The 21,370-nt window shown below is 42.5% G+C and overlaps 1 protein-coding gene across 1 annotated transcript in view; it reads left to right on the top strand.

The window, feature by feature from the left end:
* The window catches only part of LOC106871994 (eukaryotic translation initiation factor 5B), a 135,541-nt gene that overhangs the window by 4,333 nt on the left and 109,838 nt on the right, over positions 1–21,370 (top strand). The window contains exon 2 of the mRNA XM_052970563.2: positions 7,472–7,556. Within this exon, the coding sequence (XP_052826523.2) occupies positions 7,472–7,556 (85 nt within the window). The remainder of the gene's footprint in view (positions 1–7,471; positions 7,557–21,370) is intronic.

Genomic DNA, 21,370 nt, shown 5'->3' on the forward strand with positions numbered 1-21,370 from the left:
GTTCTGATAGTGACTCCGCAATTAGGGCAAGGTCATCAGCATAGAGGAGCTCCCAGGGGCAACCTGTCTTGAACTCCTCTGTGATTGCCTGGAGGACTATGGTAAATAATAGGGGGCTGAGGACGGAACCTTGGTGGACCCCTACCTCTACCCGGAATTCATTGCTGTACTCATTTCCAACCCTCACCTTACTGGCCGCATCTCTGTACATGGCTCGCACAGCTCTCACTAGCCATTCTTCTATCCCAAGTTTCCTCATTGACCACCAGATAAGGGATCGGGGGACCCTGTCAAAGGCTTTCTCCATGTCAACGAAAGCCAGGTACAGAGGTTTATCCTTGGCTAGGTATTTCTCTTGCAACTGTCTCACTAGAAATAAGGCATCAGTAGTGCTTTTACCTGCCACGAACCCAAACTGCATCTCATCTAAATTGATTTGCTCCCTAATTAGTTGGGCTATGACCCTCTCTGTAACTTTCATAACCTGATCTAACAGCTTGATGCCTCTGTAATTATTTGTATCTAAAGCGTCCCCTTTACCTTTGTAGCAGTTGACTATGATGCTGCTACACCAGTCATAGGGTATGACTCCTTCGTGTATCACCTGGTTCGTAATACGGGTGACTAGGCTATAGCCAACACTGCCAGATATTTTGAGCATCTCTGCAGTGATTCCTGATGGGCCGGGGGCTTTCCCGGTCTTCATACTCTTAATTGCTTTATCTACCCTGGTACTATCAACTCGGATAGCTGGTCCCTCTATTGGGTCGACATAAGGCAGGCTCTCTTTCTCCCATTCATTCTCTTTATTAAGCAATCTATCGTAGTGGCATCTCCAGACCTCTTTCTTTGCATCCTCATTTAATGCAAGCGTACCATCATCCATGCGAACACATTTCTCTCCTACAACATCACTATTCTCTCTCCTACACTGTCTTGCAACCCGAAATACCTCGAGTCTTTGGTCCTCACGGCGCAGAACATTGGCAAATCTTTCCTTATCTGCTTCCCCTCTGGCTAAATAAACCTGTCGCCTAGCCTCCCTTCTGGCACATTGGTACAATTCCCTGCTACCACCATTCTTCCAGTCCTTCCAAGCTTGTTTCTTTTGTCTAATAGCCCTGTCTACCTCCTTGTTCCACCACCACGTTACTCTGGGTTGGGAGGGGACCTTACACCACCCACAAATCTGGTCGGTGGCTTTCAACAGGTTGTCCCGCAGAAATCTCCAATTGTCTTCCACGTTGTATGATGCTATATCCCCTTCTATTTCGTTAAATGCTTCAAGTAACTTGTCTCTAAGTCTCTGTCCGTTTGCAGGGTCTTTAAGCTTCCACACCCTTCTTCTCCAAGCCTGTCTAATTCTGGGCACCCATTTTGCCTTGATCCCAAAGTCGCTAACTACTAATCTATGTTGTGGGGTACATTCTTCGCCAGGGTAGGTTTTGGCATTTATAAGCCGCCCTCTTTCCCTATTTCTGGCGAGGATGTAGTCGATTTGGCTAGAGTGTCTGCCGGAGCGGTAGGTGACTAGGTGACTGGCAGGTTTCCTGAAGTTGGTATTGCAGACCATAAGATTGGTTGCATCACAGAACTCCAGCAGTCTGGTTCCCTCCTCGTTGCGGGAACCGAAGCCATAGCCTCCATGTATGCCATGGAAGCCCCCAGCACGACGTCCGACATGACCGTTGAAGTCTCCAGCCACAAAGAGAAGGTCCCTGTCACTCGTCGACGAGGTAGTTTGCAAGAGGGTGTCATAGAATTGGTCTTTCAGACCATCTGGTAGCCCAGGTTGAGGTGCATAGGCTGAGATGACAGTAGCTAATCTATGATGAAGCACTAGTCTGATCTTAAGTACTCTGTCACTTACTCTAACGACCTCGATTACCTTATCCACCCATTTCTCCGCTAGAAGTATTCCTACGCCCCCGACCCCGTCAGTGTTCCCTGCCCAGAAAATCTTGTACCTGTGTTCTTTGCCTGTGAGGAACCTTGCAGAACCTCCTCTCCATCTTACTTCCTGGATGCAGCACATATCTACGCATCTCCGTTCAAGCATCTCAACAATTTCACCAGATCTACCTTTCAGCGTGCCGACGTTGAGAGTGCCAATCCTAACAGTATGGGTGTTGGGGGTGTGGGCCTGTAGCCTGGGAAGAGGAAAAGCAGTGTCGTGTACCTGAAAAGAAAACTTGCAATTGGAAGAATTCATAAGCAAAACATTACCTACAACCTGCAAACATTTCTCAACCTTAATGCGCTACCCAAAGGTAGGGGAGAGGATGGCCAAGGCCACTAGATGGGTTCCGGGAGACAGCCGAGGTTGACAGGATGACAAAGGGATGAACTTCCGGTGGAGGGGGCGGGATGACAGAGGAATGAACTTCCGGTGGAGGGGGTGGGATGACAGAGGAATGAACTTCCGGTGGAGGGGGTGGGATGACAGAGGAATGAACTTCCGGTGGAGGGGGTGGGATGACAGAGGAATGAACTTCCGGTGGAGGGGTGGGATGACAGAGGAATGAACTTCCGGTGGAGGGGTGGGATGACAGAGGAATGAACTTCCGGTGGAGGGGGCGGGATGACAGAGATGAACTTCCGGTGGAGGGGGTGGGATGGCAGAGGAATGAACTTCCGGTGGAGGGGGTGGGATGGCAGAGGAATGAACTTCCGGTGGAGGGGGTGGGATGACAGAGGAATGAACTTCCGGTGGAGGGGGTGGGATGACAGAGGAATGAACTTCCGGTGGAGGGGTGGGATGGCAGAGGAATGGACTTCCGGTGGAGGGGATGGGATGGCAGAGGAATGAACTTCCGGTGGAGGGGGTGGGATGGCAGAGGAATGAACTTCCGGTGGAGGGGGTGGGATGACAGAGGAATGAACTTCCGGTGGAGGGGGTGGGATGACAGAGGAATGAACTTCCGGTGGAGGGGGTGGGATGGCAGAGGAATGGACTTCCGGTGGAGGGGGTGGGATGACAGAGGAATGAACTTCCGGTGGAGGGGGTGGGATGACAGAGGAATGAACTTCCGGTGGAGGGGGTGGGATGACAGAGGAATGAAACTTCCGGTGGAGGGGGTGGGATGACAGAGGAATGAACTTCCGGTGGAGGGGGTGGGATGACAGAGGAATGAACTTCCGGTGGAGGGGGTGGGATGACAGAGGAATGGACTTCCGGTGGAGGGGGTGGGATGACAGAGGAATGAACTTCCGGTGGAGGGGGTGGGATGACAGAGGAATGAAACTTCCGGTGGAGGGGGTGGGATGGCAGACGAATGAACTTCCGGTGGAGGGGGTGGGATGACAGAGGAATGAACTTCCGGTGGAGGGGGTGGGATGGCAGAGGAATGAACTTCCGGTGGAGGGGGTGGGATGACAGAGGAATGAACTTCCGGTGGAGGGGGTGGGATGACAGAGGAATGAAACTTCCGGTGGAGGGGGTGGGATGACAGACGAATGAACTTCCGGTGGAGGGGGTGGGATGACAGAGGAATGAACTTCCGGTGGAGGGGGTGGGATGACAGAGGAATGAACTTCCGGTGGAGGGGGTGGGATGGCAGAGGAATGAACTTCCGGTGGAGGGGGTGGGATGACAGAGGAATGAACTTCCGGTGGAGGGGGTGGGATGACAGAGGAATGAAACTTCCGGTGGAGGGGGTGGGAATATAGAGGGAGAGAGAGAGAGAGAGAGAGAGAGAGAGATGTATATGTATACATATAGATGTATATATATAGATGTACATGTAATATGTACACATATATACATGCATACAGATATCTATACATATATACACCCATACACACACATTAGTCATTCGTTTTCTTATCCAAAACTATGTCAAAAGTACTGAATGGATCTTTATGAAATTTGGAAATTATATTCTATGCATAACGGCTGTAACCCTCATGAAAATTCATATATGTTTGATGTTGATGAAATTTTAAAGGCCAGAAGAATGTATCAGAGAGCCAAAGGGGAAGCTAGGAGACAGGTATATATAGCCAAGGGAGTAGCAGAAAAAGAAGTCTGCCAATGTTCAGCGACATGAGGACCAAAGAACTGAAGTATTTCAGACTGTGTGTGAGAGAAAACCATGATGCTGTAGGAGAGATATGTGTCTGCATGGATGATGGTGCCTTTGCATTTAATGATTCTGCAAAGAAAGAGGCTTGGAGATGCCATTATGAAAGACTATTGAATGTGGAGGATGAATCAGAGGAGGAAAATCTGCCAAAGGTTGACCCAATTGAGAGGCCAGCTGCACAAATCGACAGTACTCTGGTAGATAAAGCAGTTAAGGATATAAAGACCGCGAAAGCACTTGGCCCATCAGGAATCACTGCAGAGATGCTTAAAATATTGGGTGGTGTAGGTTATGGTCTTGTCACCCGCATCGTAAATCAAGTTTATGAAGAAGTCATACCCAATGACTGGTGTAGCAGCACCATAGTCAACTGCTACAAGGGTAAAGGCGATGCTTTAGATAGAAATAATTACAGGGGTATCAAATTATTGGATCAGGTGATGAAAGTTACAGAGAGGGTCATAGCCCAACAAATTAGAGAGAGAGTTAACCTAGATGAGATGCAGTTTGGTTTTGTACCAGGCAGAAGCACCATTGATGCTATATTTCTGGTAAGGCAACTGCAGGAGAAATACCTAGCCAAAGATAAACTTGGCTTTTGTTGATTTGGAGAAAGCCTTTGACAAGGTCCCCTGATCCTTTGTATGGTGGTCAGTGCAGAAACTAGGGATAGATGACTAGGGTAAGAGCTGTGCAAGCCCTGTACAGAGATGCTGTCTGTAAGGTGAGTGTTGGCAACGAGTATAGTGAAGAATTCTAAGTAGAAGTAGGTGTTCACCAAGGATCAGTCCTCAGCCCTCTCATTCTTTATAGTCCTCTAGGTAATAACGGAGGAATTCAAGACAGGCTGCCCCTGGGAGCTCCTCTATGCTGATGACCTTGCTCTAATAGCAGAGTCACTGCCAGAACTAGAGAGAAAGTTTAGAGTGTGGAAGCAAGTCTAGAACCGAAGGGCCTTAGGGTTAACCTAGCAAAAACCAAAAACCAAAGTCTTAGTAAGTAGGAAGGCTGTCAAATCACAAACCCTTGACATAATACACTTTCAAAGTGACCTCTCCTATGATAGATAACACTAGCATTTATATAAACATTTACATAGACATATGTATGAATAAATTTTTTTTTTTTTTTTAAAGTTTCAGCTTAGAGCTGCGGCCATGCTGATGCACCACCATTTTTACATTATATATATATAAAAATGAGAATGTATGTCTGTGTGTCTCCCTAAAACTCGAGAACTACACAACCAATTTCATTCTAATTTTACACATGCCTTACTTAGGGTCCCAGTTGTGTTTTAGTCAAAAAATTTTTTTTAACTTCTTGCATAGTTCGAGCTCACAGCAACATCATATCTCCTCCACTATTTAAGTATTACGTGTCACCCTGCTCAATCTGTAGAAAAGGCATGGGTAGAAACTCCATATGATGTACCCAGTGTAAGCTATGGATACACAGAAGGTGCAGCATATCAGAGGAAGGTTAATTGGGAAAATAGTTTTTGTGCGTGGCAGATGCAAAGGGGTAACAAACACTGAAGATGTACAGAAAACAGATTCCATCACATGCCAGGGGGAAAAACTAGTAGTAGTTAATAGCTTCTGCTACCTAGACGACTAAGTCTGTAGTTGGGGGTGGTTTCTCTGAGAGTGTAGCAGCTAGAATAAGAATAGCCTGGGCAAAGTTCAAGGAGCTTCTACCTCTGCTGGCAACTATGAGCCTCTTGTTCAGGGTGAAAGGTAGACTGTATGATGCATGTGTGCGAACTACCATGCTACACAGCAGTGAAACATGGGCCGTGACTGCTGAGGACATGTGTAGGCTTGAATGAAATGACGCTAGTATCATCCGCTGGATATGTAATGTCAGTGTGCATACACGACAGAGTGTAAGCAGCCTGAGAGAAAAGTTGGACATAAGAAACATCAGATGTAGTGTGCAAGAGATGACTGTGCTGGTATGGTCATGTGTTACATATGGATGAGGACAGCTGTGTGAGGAAGCGCCACTCCCTAACTGTGGAAGAAATCTTTGGAAGAGATAGACCCAGGAAGACCTGGCATGAGGTGGTGAAGCACGACCTTCGAACATTGGGCCTAACAGAGGAGACCAAGACCTTTGGAGATATGCTGTGCTTGAGAAGACCTGGCAACTAAAGTGAAACCGCAGCCATGCATGTCCGGCCCAGTTAAGAGTACTCCTGATGCAACGGGCGATGTGATATGCTTGAGAAGACCTGTTGAGTCAAGTAAAACTAATATCATAGCTGTGGCCAGCACTCCCTAACTAGCTCCCATGCCAGTGGCACGTAAAAAGCACCATCCGAATGTGGTTGACTGGCCCTCATGCTGGTGACAATGCAAGAAGCACTATCCGAATGTGATCAATGCCAGTCCTGCCTGACTGGCTCCTGTGCTGGTGGCACATAAAAAGCACCCAGTACACTCTCAGAGTGGTTGGCTTAAGGATCAGATTGGAGTCTGGTGCAGCCACTGGATCTCCAGACTTCAGTCAAACCGTCTGACCCATGTTAGCACGGAAAATGGATGTTAACCGATGATGATGATATATACACTTTATTATTAAACCTGCAAAAACATCACAAAAATATTGTGATGTTTTTGCAGCTTTAATAATAAAGCATATTACTCTACCTCCAGTATTCAAGTACTATTTTTTCCCCACCTTATAGCACATTTATGTGCATACTCAGGTACATATATATATATATTCACCCTGACATACATACAAAAATGTTTGTCTATACATATCTCTGTCTAATAGGTGCTGGCATGGCTATGTACATGAGAATTTCTCTTTCCAACTACACAGTTCAAGTTTGGTTGCACTGCATAAGCATTTTGGCATCTTTCCTAAAGCCTTGTGAGTGGATTTGGTAGATGGAAAGTGAAAGCAGTCTGTCGTGTGTTTGTAAATATTTGTGTGTATGGATGTATGTGTTTATATGTATCTTTGTTTTGACATCCTGCAATAGTTGAAAATGAGTTTTATCATCTTGCATGCAAGAAAAAGATGTCCAGCCTTAGGTGATATATTATCTTTCTTGGAAACAGGTGACTATTGGTGACAGGAAGAGCATCTAGCCAAAAATTTTCCTTAATGAATTCTTTCTAACTCATGCAAACATGGAAAAGTGAACATGGCAGTGTTACTGGTGATGATATATATTGTTTCAGAGCTACAAATTCTTTTTCTTCCTACATTTGTGTCTATGTAGATATCTGTACTCTTTTACTTGGCTTCATTTTGTATTAGTATCTTTAGTGTAAAAGGTCTTCATTTCGAATCCAGTTTAGCATATCAAATTTTTTATTACTATGAGAGAGTTTGTCATGATATTAATTGGTTCATTTTCTTTATTTTAGTGAAGATGATGTGACTTCCGATTTGGCCTCTATGACTTTATCAAATGATAATGGCATTGATGCTTCTAATGCAAAATCAGAAAAGGTGAGTATAGAATGATTTATATGAGATACTTTCTTTTTAAAATGTATTTATCTTTTGTTTGATTTTTAATTCTGTATACATTCGTTTTAATGGATCATTAATCAGTGATTTAAAATCTCTTAGGTTTACATGGAACAATTAATCTTGTGTTTGTCCATTTAAATAGGTAGGTTCCAGAACAAAACAATGAAAATACATGCTACATATGTGTATTTTGCATTCAACCTCCACTTAAAACGTATATGCCCAATATATTGGCATAAATTTCATTATTAGGGAGGGGGAATCAGAAATGATGACCAACAGAATTGGTGGGGTGAGAAAATAAGTGAATTTACATGCCTGTCTGTAAATTCACAAGTCAGTTTGCTCGATAGCATTTTTTTTTGTTTTTTTTTTTTTGAATCATTATAGTGAAAGAAGGTTTACAGTCTTGTAGCCACACCAGATACTAGTTAAATCTTGGTTACATTCCTCCCACTACATGGAGAAACTCCATGTTTGGATTCCTTTATTTTGAAATAACAGATAGCATTTATCTTACAGAGATGTCATCATCATCATCATCATCATCATCGTTTAACGTCCGCTTTCCATGCTAGCATGGGTTGGACGATTTGACTGAGGACTGGTGAAACCGGATGGCAACACCAGGCTCCAGTCTGATTTGGCAGAGTTTCTACAGCTGGATGCCCTTCCTAACGCCAACCACTCAGAGAGTGTAGTGGGTGCTTTTACGTGTCACCCGCACGAAAACGGCCACGCTCGAAATGGTGTCTTTTATGTGCCACCCACACAAGCCAGTCCAGGGGCACTGGCAACGATCTCGCTCGAAAATCCTACAGGAGCCAGTCAGGCGGTACTGGCAACGGCCACGCTCAAAATGGTGCATCTCATGTGCCACCCGCACAAGAACCAGTCCAGGGGCACTGGCAACGATCTTACTTGGCTTGCCGGGTCTTCTCACGCACAGCCCATTTCCAAAGGTCTCGGTCCGTAGTCATCGCCTCGGTGAGGCCCAATGTACGAAGGTCTTGCCTCACCACCTCAGCCCAGGTCTTCCTGGGCCTACCTCTTCCACGGGTTCCCTCAACTGTTAGGGTGTGGCACTTTTTCACGCAGCTATCCTCCTCCATTCTCACCACATGTCCATACCAGCGCAATCGTCTCTCTTGCACGCCACAACTGATGCTTCTAATGTTCAGCTTTTCTCTCAAGATACTTACACTCTGACGGGTATTCACATTGACATTACACATCCAACGGAGCATACTGGCTTCATTCCTTGCGAGCTTACGTATGTCCTCAGCAGTTACAGCCCATGTTTCACTGCCATGTAGCATGGTTGTTCGTACGCATGCGTCATACAGTCTGCCTTTTACTCTGAGTGAGAGTCCCTTTGTCGCCAGCAGGGGTAAGAGCTCTCTAAACTTTGCCCAGGCTATTCTTATTCTAGCAGCTACACTTTCAGCGCACCCACCCCCACTACTAACTTGGTCGCCCAGATAGCGGAAGCTATCGACTACCTCTAGTTTTTCACCCTGGAATGAGATAGAAGTTGTTTCCTGTTTGTTTGCAGTCTTTATTGCACCTGAACATCTGCCACAAACAAAAACTAACTTGCTAGTTAACCTGCCTTTGATGTTGCTGCACCTCTTATGTGTCCATAGCTTGCACCGAGTACATCTTATAGAGTTACTACCTACTCCTTTTCTACATACTGAGCAGGGCCATCTACCTGAAGGGGTTTGTGTTTTATCTACCTTCCTACTTATTAGGATTTTGGTTTTAGCTAGGTTGACTCTAAGGCCCTTCAATTCTAGACCTTGCTTCCACACCTGAAACTTCTCCTCTAGTTCTGATAGTGACTCCGCAATTAGGGCAAGGTCATCAGCATAGAGGAGCTCCCAGGGGCAACCTGTCTTGAACTCCTCTGTGATTGCCTGGAGGACTATGGTAAATAATAGGGGGCTGAGGACGGAACCTTGGTGGACCCCTACCTCTACCCGGAATTCATTGCTGTACTCATTTCCAACCCTCACCTTACTGGCAGCATCTCTGTACATGGCTCGCACAGCTCTCACTAACCATTCTTCTATCCCAAGTTTCCTCATTGACCACCAGATAAGGGATCGGGGGACCCTGTCAAAGGCTTTCTCCATGTCAACGAAAGCCAGGTACAGAGGTTTATCCTTAGCTAGGTATTTCTCCTGCAACTGTCTCACTAGAAATAAGGCATCAGTAGTGCTTTTACCTGGCACGAACCCAAACTGCATCTCATCTAAATTGATTCGCTCCCTAATTAGTTGGGCTATGACCCTCTCTGTAACTTTCATAACCTGATCTAACAGCTTGATGCCTCTGTAATTATTTGTATCTAAAGCGTCCCCTTTACCTTTGTAGCAGTTGACTATGATGCTGCTACACCAGTCATAGGGTATGACTCCTTCGTGTATCACCTGGTTCGTAATACGGGTGACTAGGCTATAGCCAACACTGCCGGATATTTTGAGCATCTCTGCAGTGATTCCTGATGGGCCGGGGGCTTTCCCAGTCTTCATACTCTTAATTGCTTTATCTACCCTGGTACTATCAACTCGGATAGCTGGTCCCTCTATTGGGTCGACATAAGGCAGGCTCTCTTTCTCCCAACCATTCTCTTTATTAAGCAATCTATCGTAGTGGCATCTCCAGACCTCTTTCTTTGCATCCTCATTTAATGCAAGCGTACCATCATCCATGCGAACACATTTCTCTCCTACAACATCACTATTCTCTCTCCTACACTGTCTTGCAACACGAAATACCTCGAGTCTTTGGTCCTCACGGCGCAGAACATTGGCAAATCTTTCCTTATCTGCTTCCCCTCTGGCTAAATAAACCTGTCGCCTAGCCTCCCTTCTGGCACATTGGTACAATTCCCTGCTACCACTGTTCTTCCAGTCCTTCCAAGCCTGTTTCTTTTGTCTAATAGCCCTGTCTACCTCCTTGTTCCACCACCACGTTACTCTGGGTTGGGAGGGGACCTTACACCACCCACAAATCTGGTCGGTGGCTTTCAACAGGTTGTCCCGCAGAAATCTCCAATTGTCTTCCACGTTGTATGATGCTATATCCCCTTCTATTTCGTTAAATGCTTCAAGTAACTTGTCTCTAAGTCTCTGTCCGTTTGCAGGGTCTTTAAGCTTCCACACCCTTCTTCTCCAAGCCTGTCTAATTCTGGGCACCCATTTTGCCTTGATCCCAAAGTCGCTAACTACTAATCTATGTTGTGGGGTACATTCTTCGCCAGGGTAGGTTTTGGCATTTATAAGCCGCCCTCTTTCCCTATTTCTGGCGAGGATGTAGTCGATTTGGCTAGAGTGTCTGCCGGAGCGGTAGGTGACTAGGTGACTGGCAGGTTTCCTGAAGTTGGTATTGCAGACCATAAGATTGGTTGCATCACAGAACTCCAGCAGTCTGGTTCCCTCCTCGTTGCGGGAACCGAAGCCATAGCCTCCATGTATGCCATGGAAGTCCCCAGCACGACGTCCGACATGACCGTTGAAGTCTCCAGCCACAAAGAGAAGGTCCCTGTCACTCGTCGACGAGGTAGTTTGGAAGAGGGTGTCATAGAATTGGTCTTTCAGACCATCTGGTAGCCCAGGTTGAGGTGCATAGGCTGAGATGACAGTAGCTAATCTATGATGAAGCACTAGTCTGATCTTAAGTACTCTGTCACTTACTCTAACGACCTCGATTACCTTATCCACCCATTTCTCCGCTAGAAGTATTCCTACGCCCCCGACCCCGTCAGTGTTCCCTGCCCAGAAAATCTTGTACCTGTGTTCTTTGCCTGTGAGGAACCTTGCAGAACCTCCTCTCCATCTTACTTCCTGGATGCAGCACATATCTACGCATCTCCGTTCAAGCATCTCAACAATTTCACCAGATCTACCTTTCAGCGTGCCGACGTTGAGAGTGCCAATCCTAACAGTATGGGTGTTGGGGGTGTGGGCCTGTAGCCTGGGAAGGGGAAAAGCAGTGTCGTGTACCTGAAAAGAAAACTTGCAATTGGAAGAATTCATAAGCAAAACAGTACCTACAACCTGCAAACATTTCTCAACCTTAATGCGCTACCCAAAGGTAGGGGAGAGGATGGCCAAGGCCACTAGATGGGTTCCGGGAGACAGCCGAGGTTGACAGGATGACAGAGGAATGAACTTCCGGTGGAGGGGGCGGGATGACAGAGGAATGAACTTCCGGTGGAGGGGGTGGGATGACAGAGAAATGAACTTCCGGTGGAGGGGGTGGGATGACAGAGGAATGAACTTCCGGTGGAGGGGGTGGGATGACAGAGGAATGAACTTCCGGTGGAGGGGGTGGGATGACAGAGGAATGAACTTCCGGTGGAGGGGGTGGGAGGGCGGGTTACCGCCAGCGAGTAGATAGGGCTCTTAATTGTAGATTTTAAATATTTGAGAGACAACAATGCATAAATCGTAATTTTTAAAAGAGCAATGAATTCTGGGTGATTAGAATATAACGTAGCATGAATTTAGGAAGCTTAGAAAATGAATAAGCATGAATTTAAGACAACAACTGAATTCAATTGAATTTCATGGAGAGAAACAAGATAAATAATAGGGGGCAACTAAAGCGCGAAGGTATTATGAGATGTTTGAGGCCGTAAATAAATAAAAAATCTCTATCTTATCTGCATCTTGGAGATTTCGTCGTAGTATGTCAGCGAGATAATTTAGAATGGGTTTCTCATTTATATATAGCCAGAACCTGAAGACCTTAAGGAAAAACTACGAAAGAGAGAGAGAGGATGGAGGGGTAGACAGAGGCATGGCGGGAGAAAAGATCATCATCATCATCATCATATATATATAGAAAGAGAGAGAGAGAGAGAGAGGGGGGACCAGTCAAGCAGCACATCACGCTGTAATTCTTGGGCTGAGAAATCAACACTTAAAAGCCATAATTTTAAGGAGCGATAAGAATTATGTTTGCAAAAAAGTAACCAGGTTTTGTGTTTAATTTTCATGTACATAATCTTTGTAACCAATTTCTGTCTGTTATTTGTTCATAATGAAACAACTCTTTCTTTATTTATCAACACATTGATGTGAGTTTTGGAACATGATTTAACAATTGTCTCAAAGCAAAATATAATTACTGGTAAATCCAGTTAAATTCAGCAAAATATAAAATTATTAAAATTTTGTTTAAACATCAGCGCAGAAAATAAGTTAGCTAATTAATATTCAATGAGTATACAACAAAATTTTAATAGAGAAGGATTATGCTAATTACTGGATTATTTATCAGTTGGACTTAATGCACATAAGATAGGTGTGCCATAGAAATAAATCGGAATGAAATACTGGAATTTGTCTTTGAAGAAAATTAGGAAATGAAATCATACCATTAACTAAATTAAATAAACTTGCACATATACGTAAGTACACAGAAACACACATAATAACGTTTCACAATCCAAATTAATCAAACTTTGTCAAATATCTTAGACGTAAATTAAAATTACAATAAAGAATGAAAACAAGGTAAATTTGGAAAATATAAATCAAAATACATGTACTCGTACACGCACGCACACAATATTCCTAAAAGTGCTTTATTTCAAGTATGTGGGAAGCCTTCAAAAGAAATTTTTTCTATCCTCTTTCTGCATAACGATTCGTTTTTGCAGTAACTGGTTCAAAGGAAAAAGTAAAATAGTTTTGTTTCCTTGCAAAGACTGTGACTAGGTCAGGTACAAATTCTTTTTTTTTTTTTGTATCTTATCTCACTATTAGAATTTTTTGTCAAAATCATTTCACTTTTGGAAAAAGAAATATCCAATTCATAATCACATGTTTTTATGTTTGTAGTATATTTTCTTAGTTTCCTATGTTTTCATTCAAAAACATTTTGAATTCAAACTTGCTGCTTGTTTTTGATGATAGTATCACTAAAATCTGCATATATTGTTTTTGTTAACTCTTTCGTTACTATATTTCTGACCAAAATACACCCCTCGTGAGTTTCAATCATTTAGACTAGTTTCATTAAACAACTGTAACTTTTTTATTTATCAACATATTAATGTGATATTTGGAACATAATTGAAGAAAGGCTTCTTAATCAATTCTATTGCATAATTTTTGTCTCAAAGTGACTCTAATTACAGGTAAACTGAGCAAAATATAAAAATATTAAAATTTTGTTTAAACATCACCATAGAAAATGAATTGGGTGTGCAACAAAATTTTAATATAGAAGAATTGTGTACATCACTAGATTATCAGTTGAATTTAATGCACAGAAGAACAGGTGTACCATAAAGGTAAAATAAACTGAAATACTGGAATTTGTTTTTGAAGAAAGCTAGAAAATTAAATACATCAATAATTGTAATATACATACACACATACATGAACACACAAGAAAATATATAATAAAGATTTACAGTAAAACTTAAATCAAAACTTGTCACTCACCTTACAAGGCAAATTAAAATTACAGGTAAATAAAAAGTAAAAACGAAGTAAATTTGAAAAATATTTATACAATCCAATCATACATGTATACAATATTCACACAATATTTCTATCATGGGACTTGCAGAATGCACATTGGAAAGAAGTTTCAATTTACCATCCACTGGGAGTTTTTCTTTGTTGATGTAGACATTCATGGCACTGCCTTTTGTGACCCCAGATTTTTTTTAATTTATGGAGATCAGCTGAACTCGGAGGGATATTTCTGGCGGGTTTTGCTTTTCCTTCCTAGAGTTATTATCTTTTTTGAGCAATAACCTGCCCTCATCTATGTTGCTACATCTGCTCGGAACTGCAGATGGCCATACCGCTTGCAAGCCCCTTCTGATTTGATATCTATATATATAAAACTGAGAATGTGTGTATGTCTACGTGTGCATCACTAAAACTCAAGATCTACCCAACAAATTTCATTCAAATTTTACACATGCCTTACTTAGGGTTCATGCAGTGTCACAGACTGAAAAAAATTTTCAACTTCTTGCCTAATGCGAGCTCAGAGTAATCTCTTATCTTTTACACTATTTCAGTATTATGTGTCAAAAGTGAAACAATACCATCTCTATTGTAATGTGAGATAATACTTTCACTATTAATACTGAAACAATTATCTCACACACATAGATGTATTTCAATTATGTTACCTTAAATCCCAAAATTCCATCTCCTTGTGCTCTGTCTTCGACCAGCCTAACTCTGGTCTATCTCTCTTTCTCTTTCAATTTCGTTAACTGCTTACTTCTCCCAACACTTTACCTCTGCTCACCCCACCCTATCTAAACTAGCTCATTCAGATCTCCCTACCTCATATTTTAAAACCTCGCCACACTGAGTAGAAACCAGATGTTCAGACAAGCAGCCTTGTTTTCCAAGCTAGTACACATCTAAATCCTCTTTTCCAGTGCAAATTATTATAAGTACTTTATTATTTCATTTCATTATTTATCTAGTTCAATATCTATGTAAACACAGTTTCGTCTTCCATGCCCTATGTTTAGAGAGAAAAAAAACTTAAGATCCCTTCACTCAATCCAACTCTCCCTCTTTCTCACACTCGTTTATTATTGTCCTTTATTTATTCATTTATCGAATTGTTGGTTATAGATCTAGTTAAGAATTCAAATACCCAATTCTATCTCATTATTATCATTAATATTCTCTCGCACCAGTTTTTGCTGTTTAGCGGTGCACCTGCCCTTCCCACTCCCACCACTTGTACCAGAAGTTTCTATCCTCTGACCTTTATCGGATGTCTTTCCCATGAACACCTCCAAAGACTTAATGTTCCCCCATCCCTACTTAGGGTTTATTTTCTATGTAATGTAGTGATTATGTAGTGCATAAAATGGTGTAGTGTATGCAGGTTGAAGGCTATTGTATGTTTATGAGTTCTGCCAAATGCGAGCTTTCTTTTCAGGGACGTGACGCTACTGTCCCCCACCCCAAGGTCTCGTGGGCCAACACCTCCTACACCCTCAGAGTTGGCACACTGAAGAGTAGGTATGGTAAGATGCTTGAATGGAGATGTGTAGATTTGTGCTGCATCCAAGAAGTAAGGTGGAGAGGAAGTTCTGCTAGGTTCCTCACAGGCAAAGAACATAGGGATAAGATTTTCTGGGCAGGGAACACTGACGGGGTCAGGGATGTGGGTATACTTCTTGCAGAGAAATGGGTTGATAAGATAATCAAGGTAGTCAGAGTCTGTGATAGAATACTTAAGATTAGATTAGTGCTGCAACATGGGTTAGCAACCATTATCTCGGCTTATACCCCTCAACCAGGGCTACCTGATGGACAGAAAGACCGATTTTATGACACCCTCTTGCTGACTACTTCATTGACGAATGACAGGGACCTTCTCTTTATGGCTGGCAACTTCACTGGGCATGTTGGACAACATGCAGGAGGCTTCCATGGTGTACATGGAGGCTATGGTTTTGGTTCTCGCAATGAGTGAGGAACCAGGCTACTGGAGTTCTGCAATGCAGATGATCTTGTGGTTTATAATACGGGCTTCAGGAAACTTGCCAGTCACCTAGTCACCTACCGTTCTGGTGGACACACTTGTCAAATTGATTACATCCTTGCTAGGAAACAGGAAGGATGGCTACTTACAAATGCCAAAGCCTTACCAGGTGAAGCACCCCATAGCATAGATTAGTAAGTAGTTAGCGACTTCAGGACCATAGATGGATGACCAGAAGGTGACCAGCATGAAGAAGAAGGGTCTGGAAGCTTAAGAATCCTGCGAATGGACAGAGATTTAGAGACCTGTTACTCAAAGCTTTTGACAAAATATAGGGGGATATAGCATCACATGATGTGGAAGACAACTGGAGGTTCCTACAGGACTACTTGTTGAGGGCTACTCACCAGATCTGTGGATGGTGCAAAGTCCCCTCTTGACTCAAAGTAATGTGGTGGTGGGACAAAGTAGTTCACAGGGCCATTAGGGAAAAGAAACAGGCATGGAAGGACTCGAAGAAAGGTTGTAGCAGGGAATTATATCAGATTGCCAGATGGGAAGCTAGGAGACAGGTTTACTTAGCCTGAGGGGAAACAGATAAGAAAAAATTTGCCAATGTTCTGCGTCATGAGGACCAAAAACTTGAAGTATTTCGTGTTGCAAGACTGTGTGTGAGAGAGAAGCATAATGTCATAGGAGAGAAATGTGTCCACATGGATGATGGCTCACTTGCATTTAATGAGGCTGCAAAGAGAGAGACTTGGAGACGCCACTATGAAGGTTGCTTAATGAAGAAAATAGATGGGAGAAAGAGAGTCTGCTGAATGTTGACCCAACTGAGAGACCAGCTATCCAAATTAATAGTACATTGGTAGATAAAGCAATTAAGGGTATGAAGACAGGGAAAGCCCCTGGCCCATCAGGAATCACCACAGAGATACTTAAAATATCTAGCAGTGTTGGCTATAGTCAGTCAGGTGATACATGGAGTCATACCCAATGACTGGTGTAGCAGCACCAGAGTCAACTGCTACAAAGGTAAAGGTGATGTCTTGGATAGAAATAATTACAGAGGTATCAAGTTGTTGGATCAGGTAATGGAGGTCATGGAGAGGGTCATAGCCCAACTAATTAGGGAGAGAGTCAGTTTAGACGAGATGCAGTTTGAGTTTCTGCCAGGGAGAAACACCACCGATGCTATATTTCTGGTAAGACAGCTGCAGGAGAAATACCTAGCCAAAGATAAACTTCTGTACCTGTCTTTTGTTGACATAGAGAGAACCTTTGACAGGGTCCCCCAATTCCTTATCTGGTGGTCAGTGAGGAATCTAGGGATAAATGAGTAGTTAGTGAGAGCTGTACGAGCCACGTACAGGGATGCTGTCAGTAAGGTGAGGCTTGGCGACGAGTACAGTGAAGAATTCCGGGTAGAGGTAGGGGTCCACCAAGGTTCAGTCCTCAGCCCCCTCTTATTCATCATAGTCCTCCAGGCAATAACAGAGGAGTTCAAGACAGGATGCCACTGGGAGCTTCCCTATGCTGATGACCTTGCTCTAACAGCTGAGTCACTATCAGAACTAGAGAAGTTTCAGGTGTGGAAGCAAGGTCTAGAATCGAAGGGCCTTAGAGTCAATCTAGAAATAACTGAAGACTTAATAAGTAGGAAGGCAGACAAATCACAATTCCCTTCTTGTAGATGGTCCTGCTCTATCTGCAGAAAAGGCATTGGTAGAAACTCCTTAAGATGTACCTGGTGTAAGCTATGGACACATAAAATGTGTAGCAATACCACAGGAAGGCTAACTGGGAAGATAGTTTTTGTGTGTGGCAAATGCTCAGAGGCAATAAACACTGAAAACGTGCAGAAAACAGCTTCCGTCACATGCCAGGGGGAAAAACTAGAAGTAGCTGATAGCTTCCGTTACCTAGGCGTCGAAGTCAGAAGCAGGGGTGGATTCTCTGAGCGTGTAGTTGCTAGAATAAGAATAGTCTGGGCAAATTCAGAGTTCCTACCTCTGCTGAAGACAAAGGGCCTCTCAATCAGTAAACGGTAAACTGTATGACGCATGTGGACAAACAGTCGTGCTACATGGCAGTGAAATACAGGCCATGACTGCTGAGGACATGTGTAAGATTGCAAGGAAGGAAGCTATTATGCTCTGCTGGATGTGTAATGTCAGTGTGCATACACAACAGATGTGGTGTGCAGTAGAGACCACTGCGCTGGTATGGTCATGTGCTGCATGTGAATGAGGACAGCTGTGTGAAAAAGTCTCACACTCTAGCAGTAGAGGGAACCTGTGGAAGAGATAGACCTAGGAAGACCTGGGATGAGGTGATGAAGCACAACCTTTGAACATTGGGCCTTATGGAGGCAATGACTAGTGACTGAGACCTATGAAGATATGCAAGCCAAGTGAGACCGTAACTGGCCTATGCCAGTGCAGCATAACCGGCCCATTTAAGAGTACCCTTTAATCATTGGGCATTAAACCGCGCTTGCAAAGACCTATTGAGTCAAGTGAAGTCGTTGTCGTGGCTGATGACAGTACCTCCTAATTGGCACCCGTTCCAGTGGCACGTAAAAAGCACCATTCGAGCGTGGTCGATGCCAGTGCTGGCTGACTTTCTGTGCCAGTGGCATGTAAAAAGCACCATTCAAGTGTGGTCATTGCCAGTGCTGCCTCACTGGCCCTCGTGTTGGTGGCACGTAAAAAGCATCCAGCTGTAGAAACTTTGCCAGGAGCCTGGCGCATCTTCCTGGCTTGCCAGCCCTCAGTCAAACTGTCCAGCCTATGCTGGCATGGAAAGCAGATGTTAAACAATGACAATGATGTATATATATATATTTATTTATATATGCATATTCATATCATTCAACCATGGTAATGGTTGAGTATATTCTTAAGTCCACCATTTCATCAATCGCAGCAGCTTCCAAGCTTCACCACTAATTCAGTTCTCAACTAAATTGCAAACTGTTAACAGTTTTAAAGAGTACATCTCCTCAGCTGCACTTTGGCATAAATAGTATGAGATTTGGTTCAGTAGAAAAAAAGTTACATTAAAATATCTGCAACCTCAAGGGGGGCAGTAAGGCAGAAGTTTATCTTCAATTAACATAAATTTTTCAATTTTAAATTAAAGGTATACTTTTCTTAGGTTTGAATGATAGAAAAATGTATGGGGGATTCAAAGTTGTTAGTCACATTGAACAAAAATTAGAAGAAAAGTTATGGGGTAAAATGCCACAAAATTTACTTCAGCTATAAGAATAAAGAATATATTCCTAAACTGAATGTTTATGGTCTAAGGCGGCGAGCTGGCAGAAACGTTAGCGAGGCAGGCAAAATGCTTAGTGGTATTTCGCCTGTGTTTAAATTTTGAGTTGGAATTTTACCAAGGTTGACTTGGCTTTTTATCCATTTCAGATCTATTCAGTTTGGTGTACAGATTATTTAATTAATTTTTTTTTTAACTAAACACTTTGAAACTTCAGATACTTTCACATTTCACATTTCACATTATATCTTCTAACAGTTTTTTAAAAAAACCTAATAGGTTTCATTCATCATTATACACATTCATCACATTCTGGTAAAATGTCGTATTGATGAGTTTGGTTTCTTTCTTTCTTTCCCTGAGGAGAAGATTACATTGTTATACACCATTTTACATATATGTATACATATAAAAAAAATATGTATATATATATATATAAATAAATATATATATATGTACATATAAAAATATCACTTCTCCGTTCCTCATGCGCTGCATGAGCTTGTGTAGGCCACATGCGGGTATATTCCCAAGTTGTTGGGCCTCTGTCTTATTCTGTCTCAGTCTCTTAGTGTATAATTCTAAAATCTGTCTAAGTTTTGTCCTAGCTATAGTGAATTGTGCTTCCATGTGGTCATGAGTATGTTTAGGGATGCAGACTCTTTTGTTAAAGGGTAATGTTGTCGGGTATATCCAGCTCATATTATAAGTTTTGTCACATATGTTGAAGAATTGAGTGTCAAGGAGGTTGGTATTCATGTTGTTGGCCTCTCTGGGGTTATCTTCTTCATAACTACTACTACTATTACTGTCGTTACTGCTACCACCATTCCCCTCGCTACTACTGCCACTACTATTGTCATGATTATTACCACCACCACCACCATCATCATCACTATTATTATTACCACTACCACCATCACCACTATCGCTATAGTTACCACCACACCTAGTGTTTTCTGTTTTAAGTCTACTGACTCCCTGTCCAAGTATTCTGTTGCATTCAACTTTATTCTCCCTCTTAACCCCCATGACCTTACCTTTATCCATGTTCTTGTGCCTATGGTTATCTGTGTCTGTGTGTCCGTTCCCCCTGTTATTGTTGTTGTTGGTGTTGGTGTTCGTGGGGTTGCGGTTGTTTTTGTTTTTGTTGCTGCAGTCACTATTGTTTGTGTTGTTGTTGCTGCTGCTGTGGTTATTGTTGGTGTATATATATATGTATATATATATATATGTATGTATATATATGTATGTATATGTATGTATATATATGTATGTATATATATGTATATATATATATATATATATATATATATGTAAATAAGGATAAGGTCGTTATTTAAAATACCGATCATATCAGGAGGCTAGCATGGGAATAAAAACCTCATAGGCAATAATTATTATTCAAATTATAATTAAGGGTATCTAAAAGACACCACCATGCTAGATATAGCAGCCAAAACTGAGTGGTTGGCATTAGGAAGGGCATCCAGCTGTAGAAACTCTGCCAAATCAAATTGGAGCCTGGTGTAGCCATCTGGTTTCACCAGTCCTCAGTAAAATCGTCCAACCCATGCTAGCATGGAAAGCGGATGTTAAACGATGATGATGATGATATAAATATATATATATATATATAATAATTTTTCCAGAGGATGTAGCAACCGTTACCAATATAGCATAAGAACTTACCTTAGGAGATCATTAACTAGATTCCTTAAGGGTCGTTCTCACAGTTTATATTTATATTATAAGGATTTTAACCTTTTAAATTTTCATATTCAAAAGAGACAGAGACTTCAAATTCGATATATCGATTTATTCACCACTCTATGTTAACATTTCTGTGCCAAACTTATCCAGTGACTGGTCCATTGGATTTAGACATTTGGCATAAGAAGTACATTTCATTGGTATAAATGATCTCAAGATGTGATGAAGTACAGCATGATGTCTCATGTATGATTATGTATGTGCAATTATGCATATATGGATGAGTGCATATGTGTGTGTGTGTG

This window comes from Octopus bimaculoides, chromosome 9 (genome assembly GCF_046866305.1).
Source record: "Octopus bimaculoides isolate indiv1 chromosome 9, ASM4686630v1, whole genome shotgun sequence".
Lineage (NCBI taxonomy): Eukaryota > Metazoa > Mollusca > Cephalopoda > Octopoda > Octopodidae > Octopus > Octopus bimaculoides.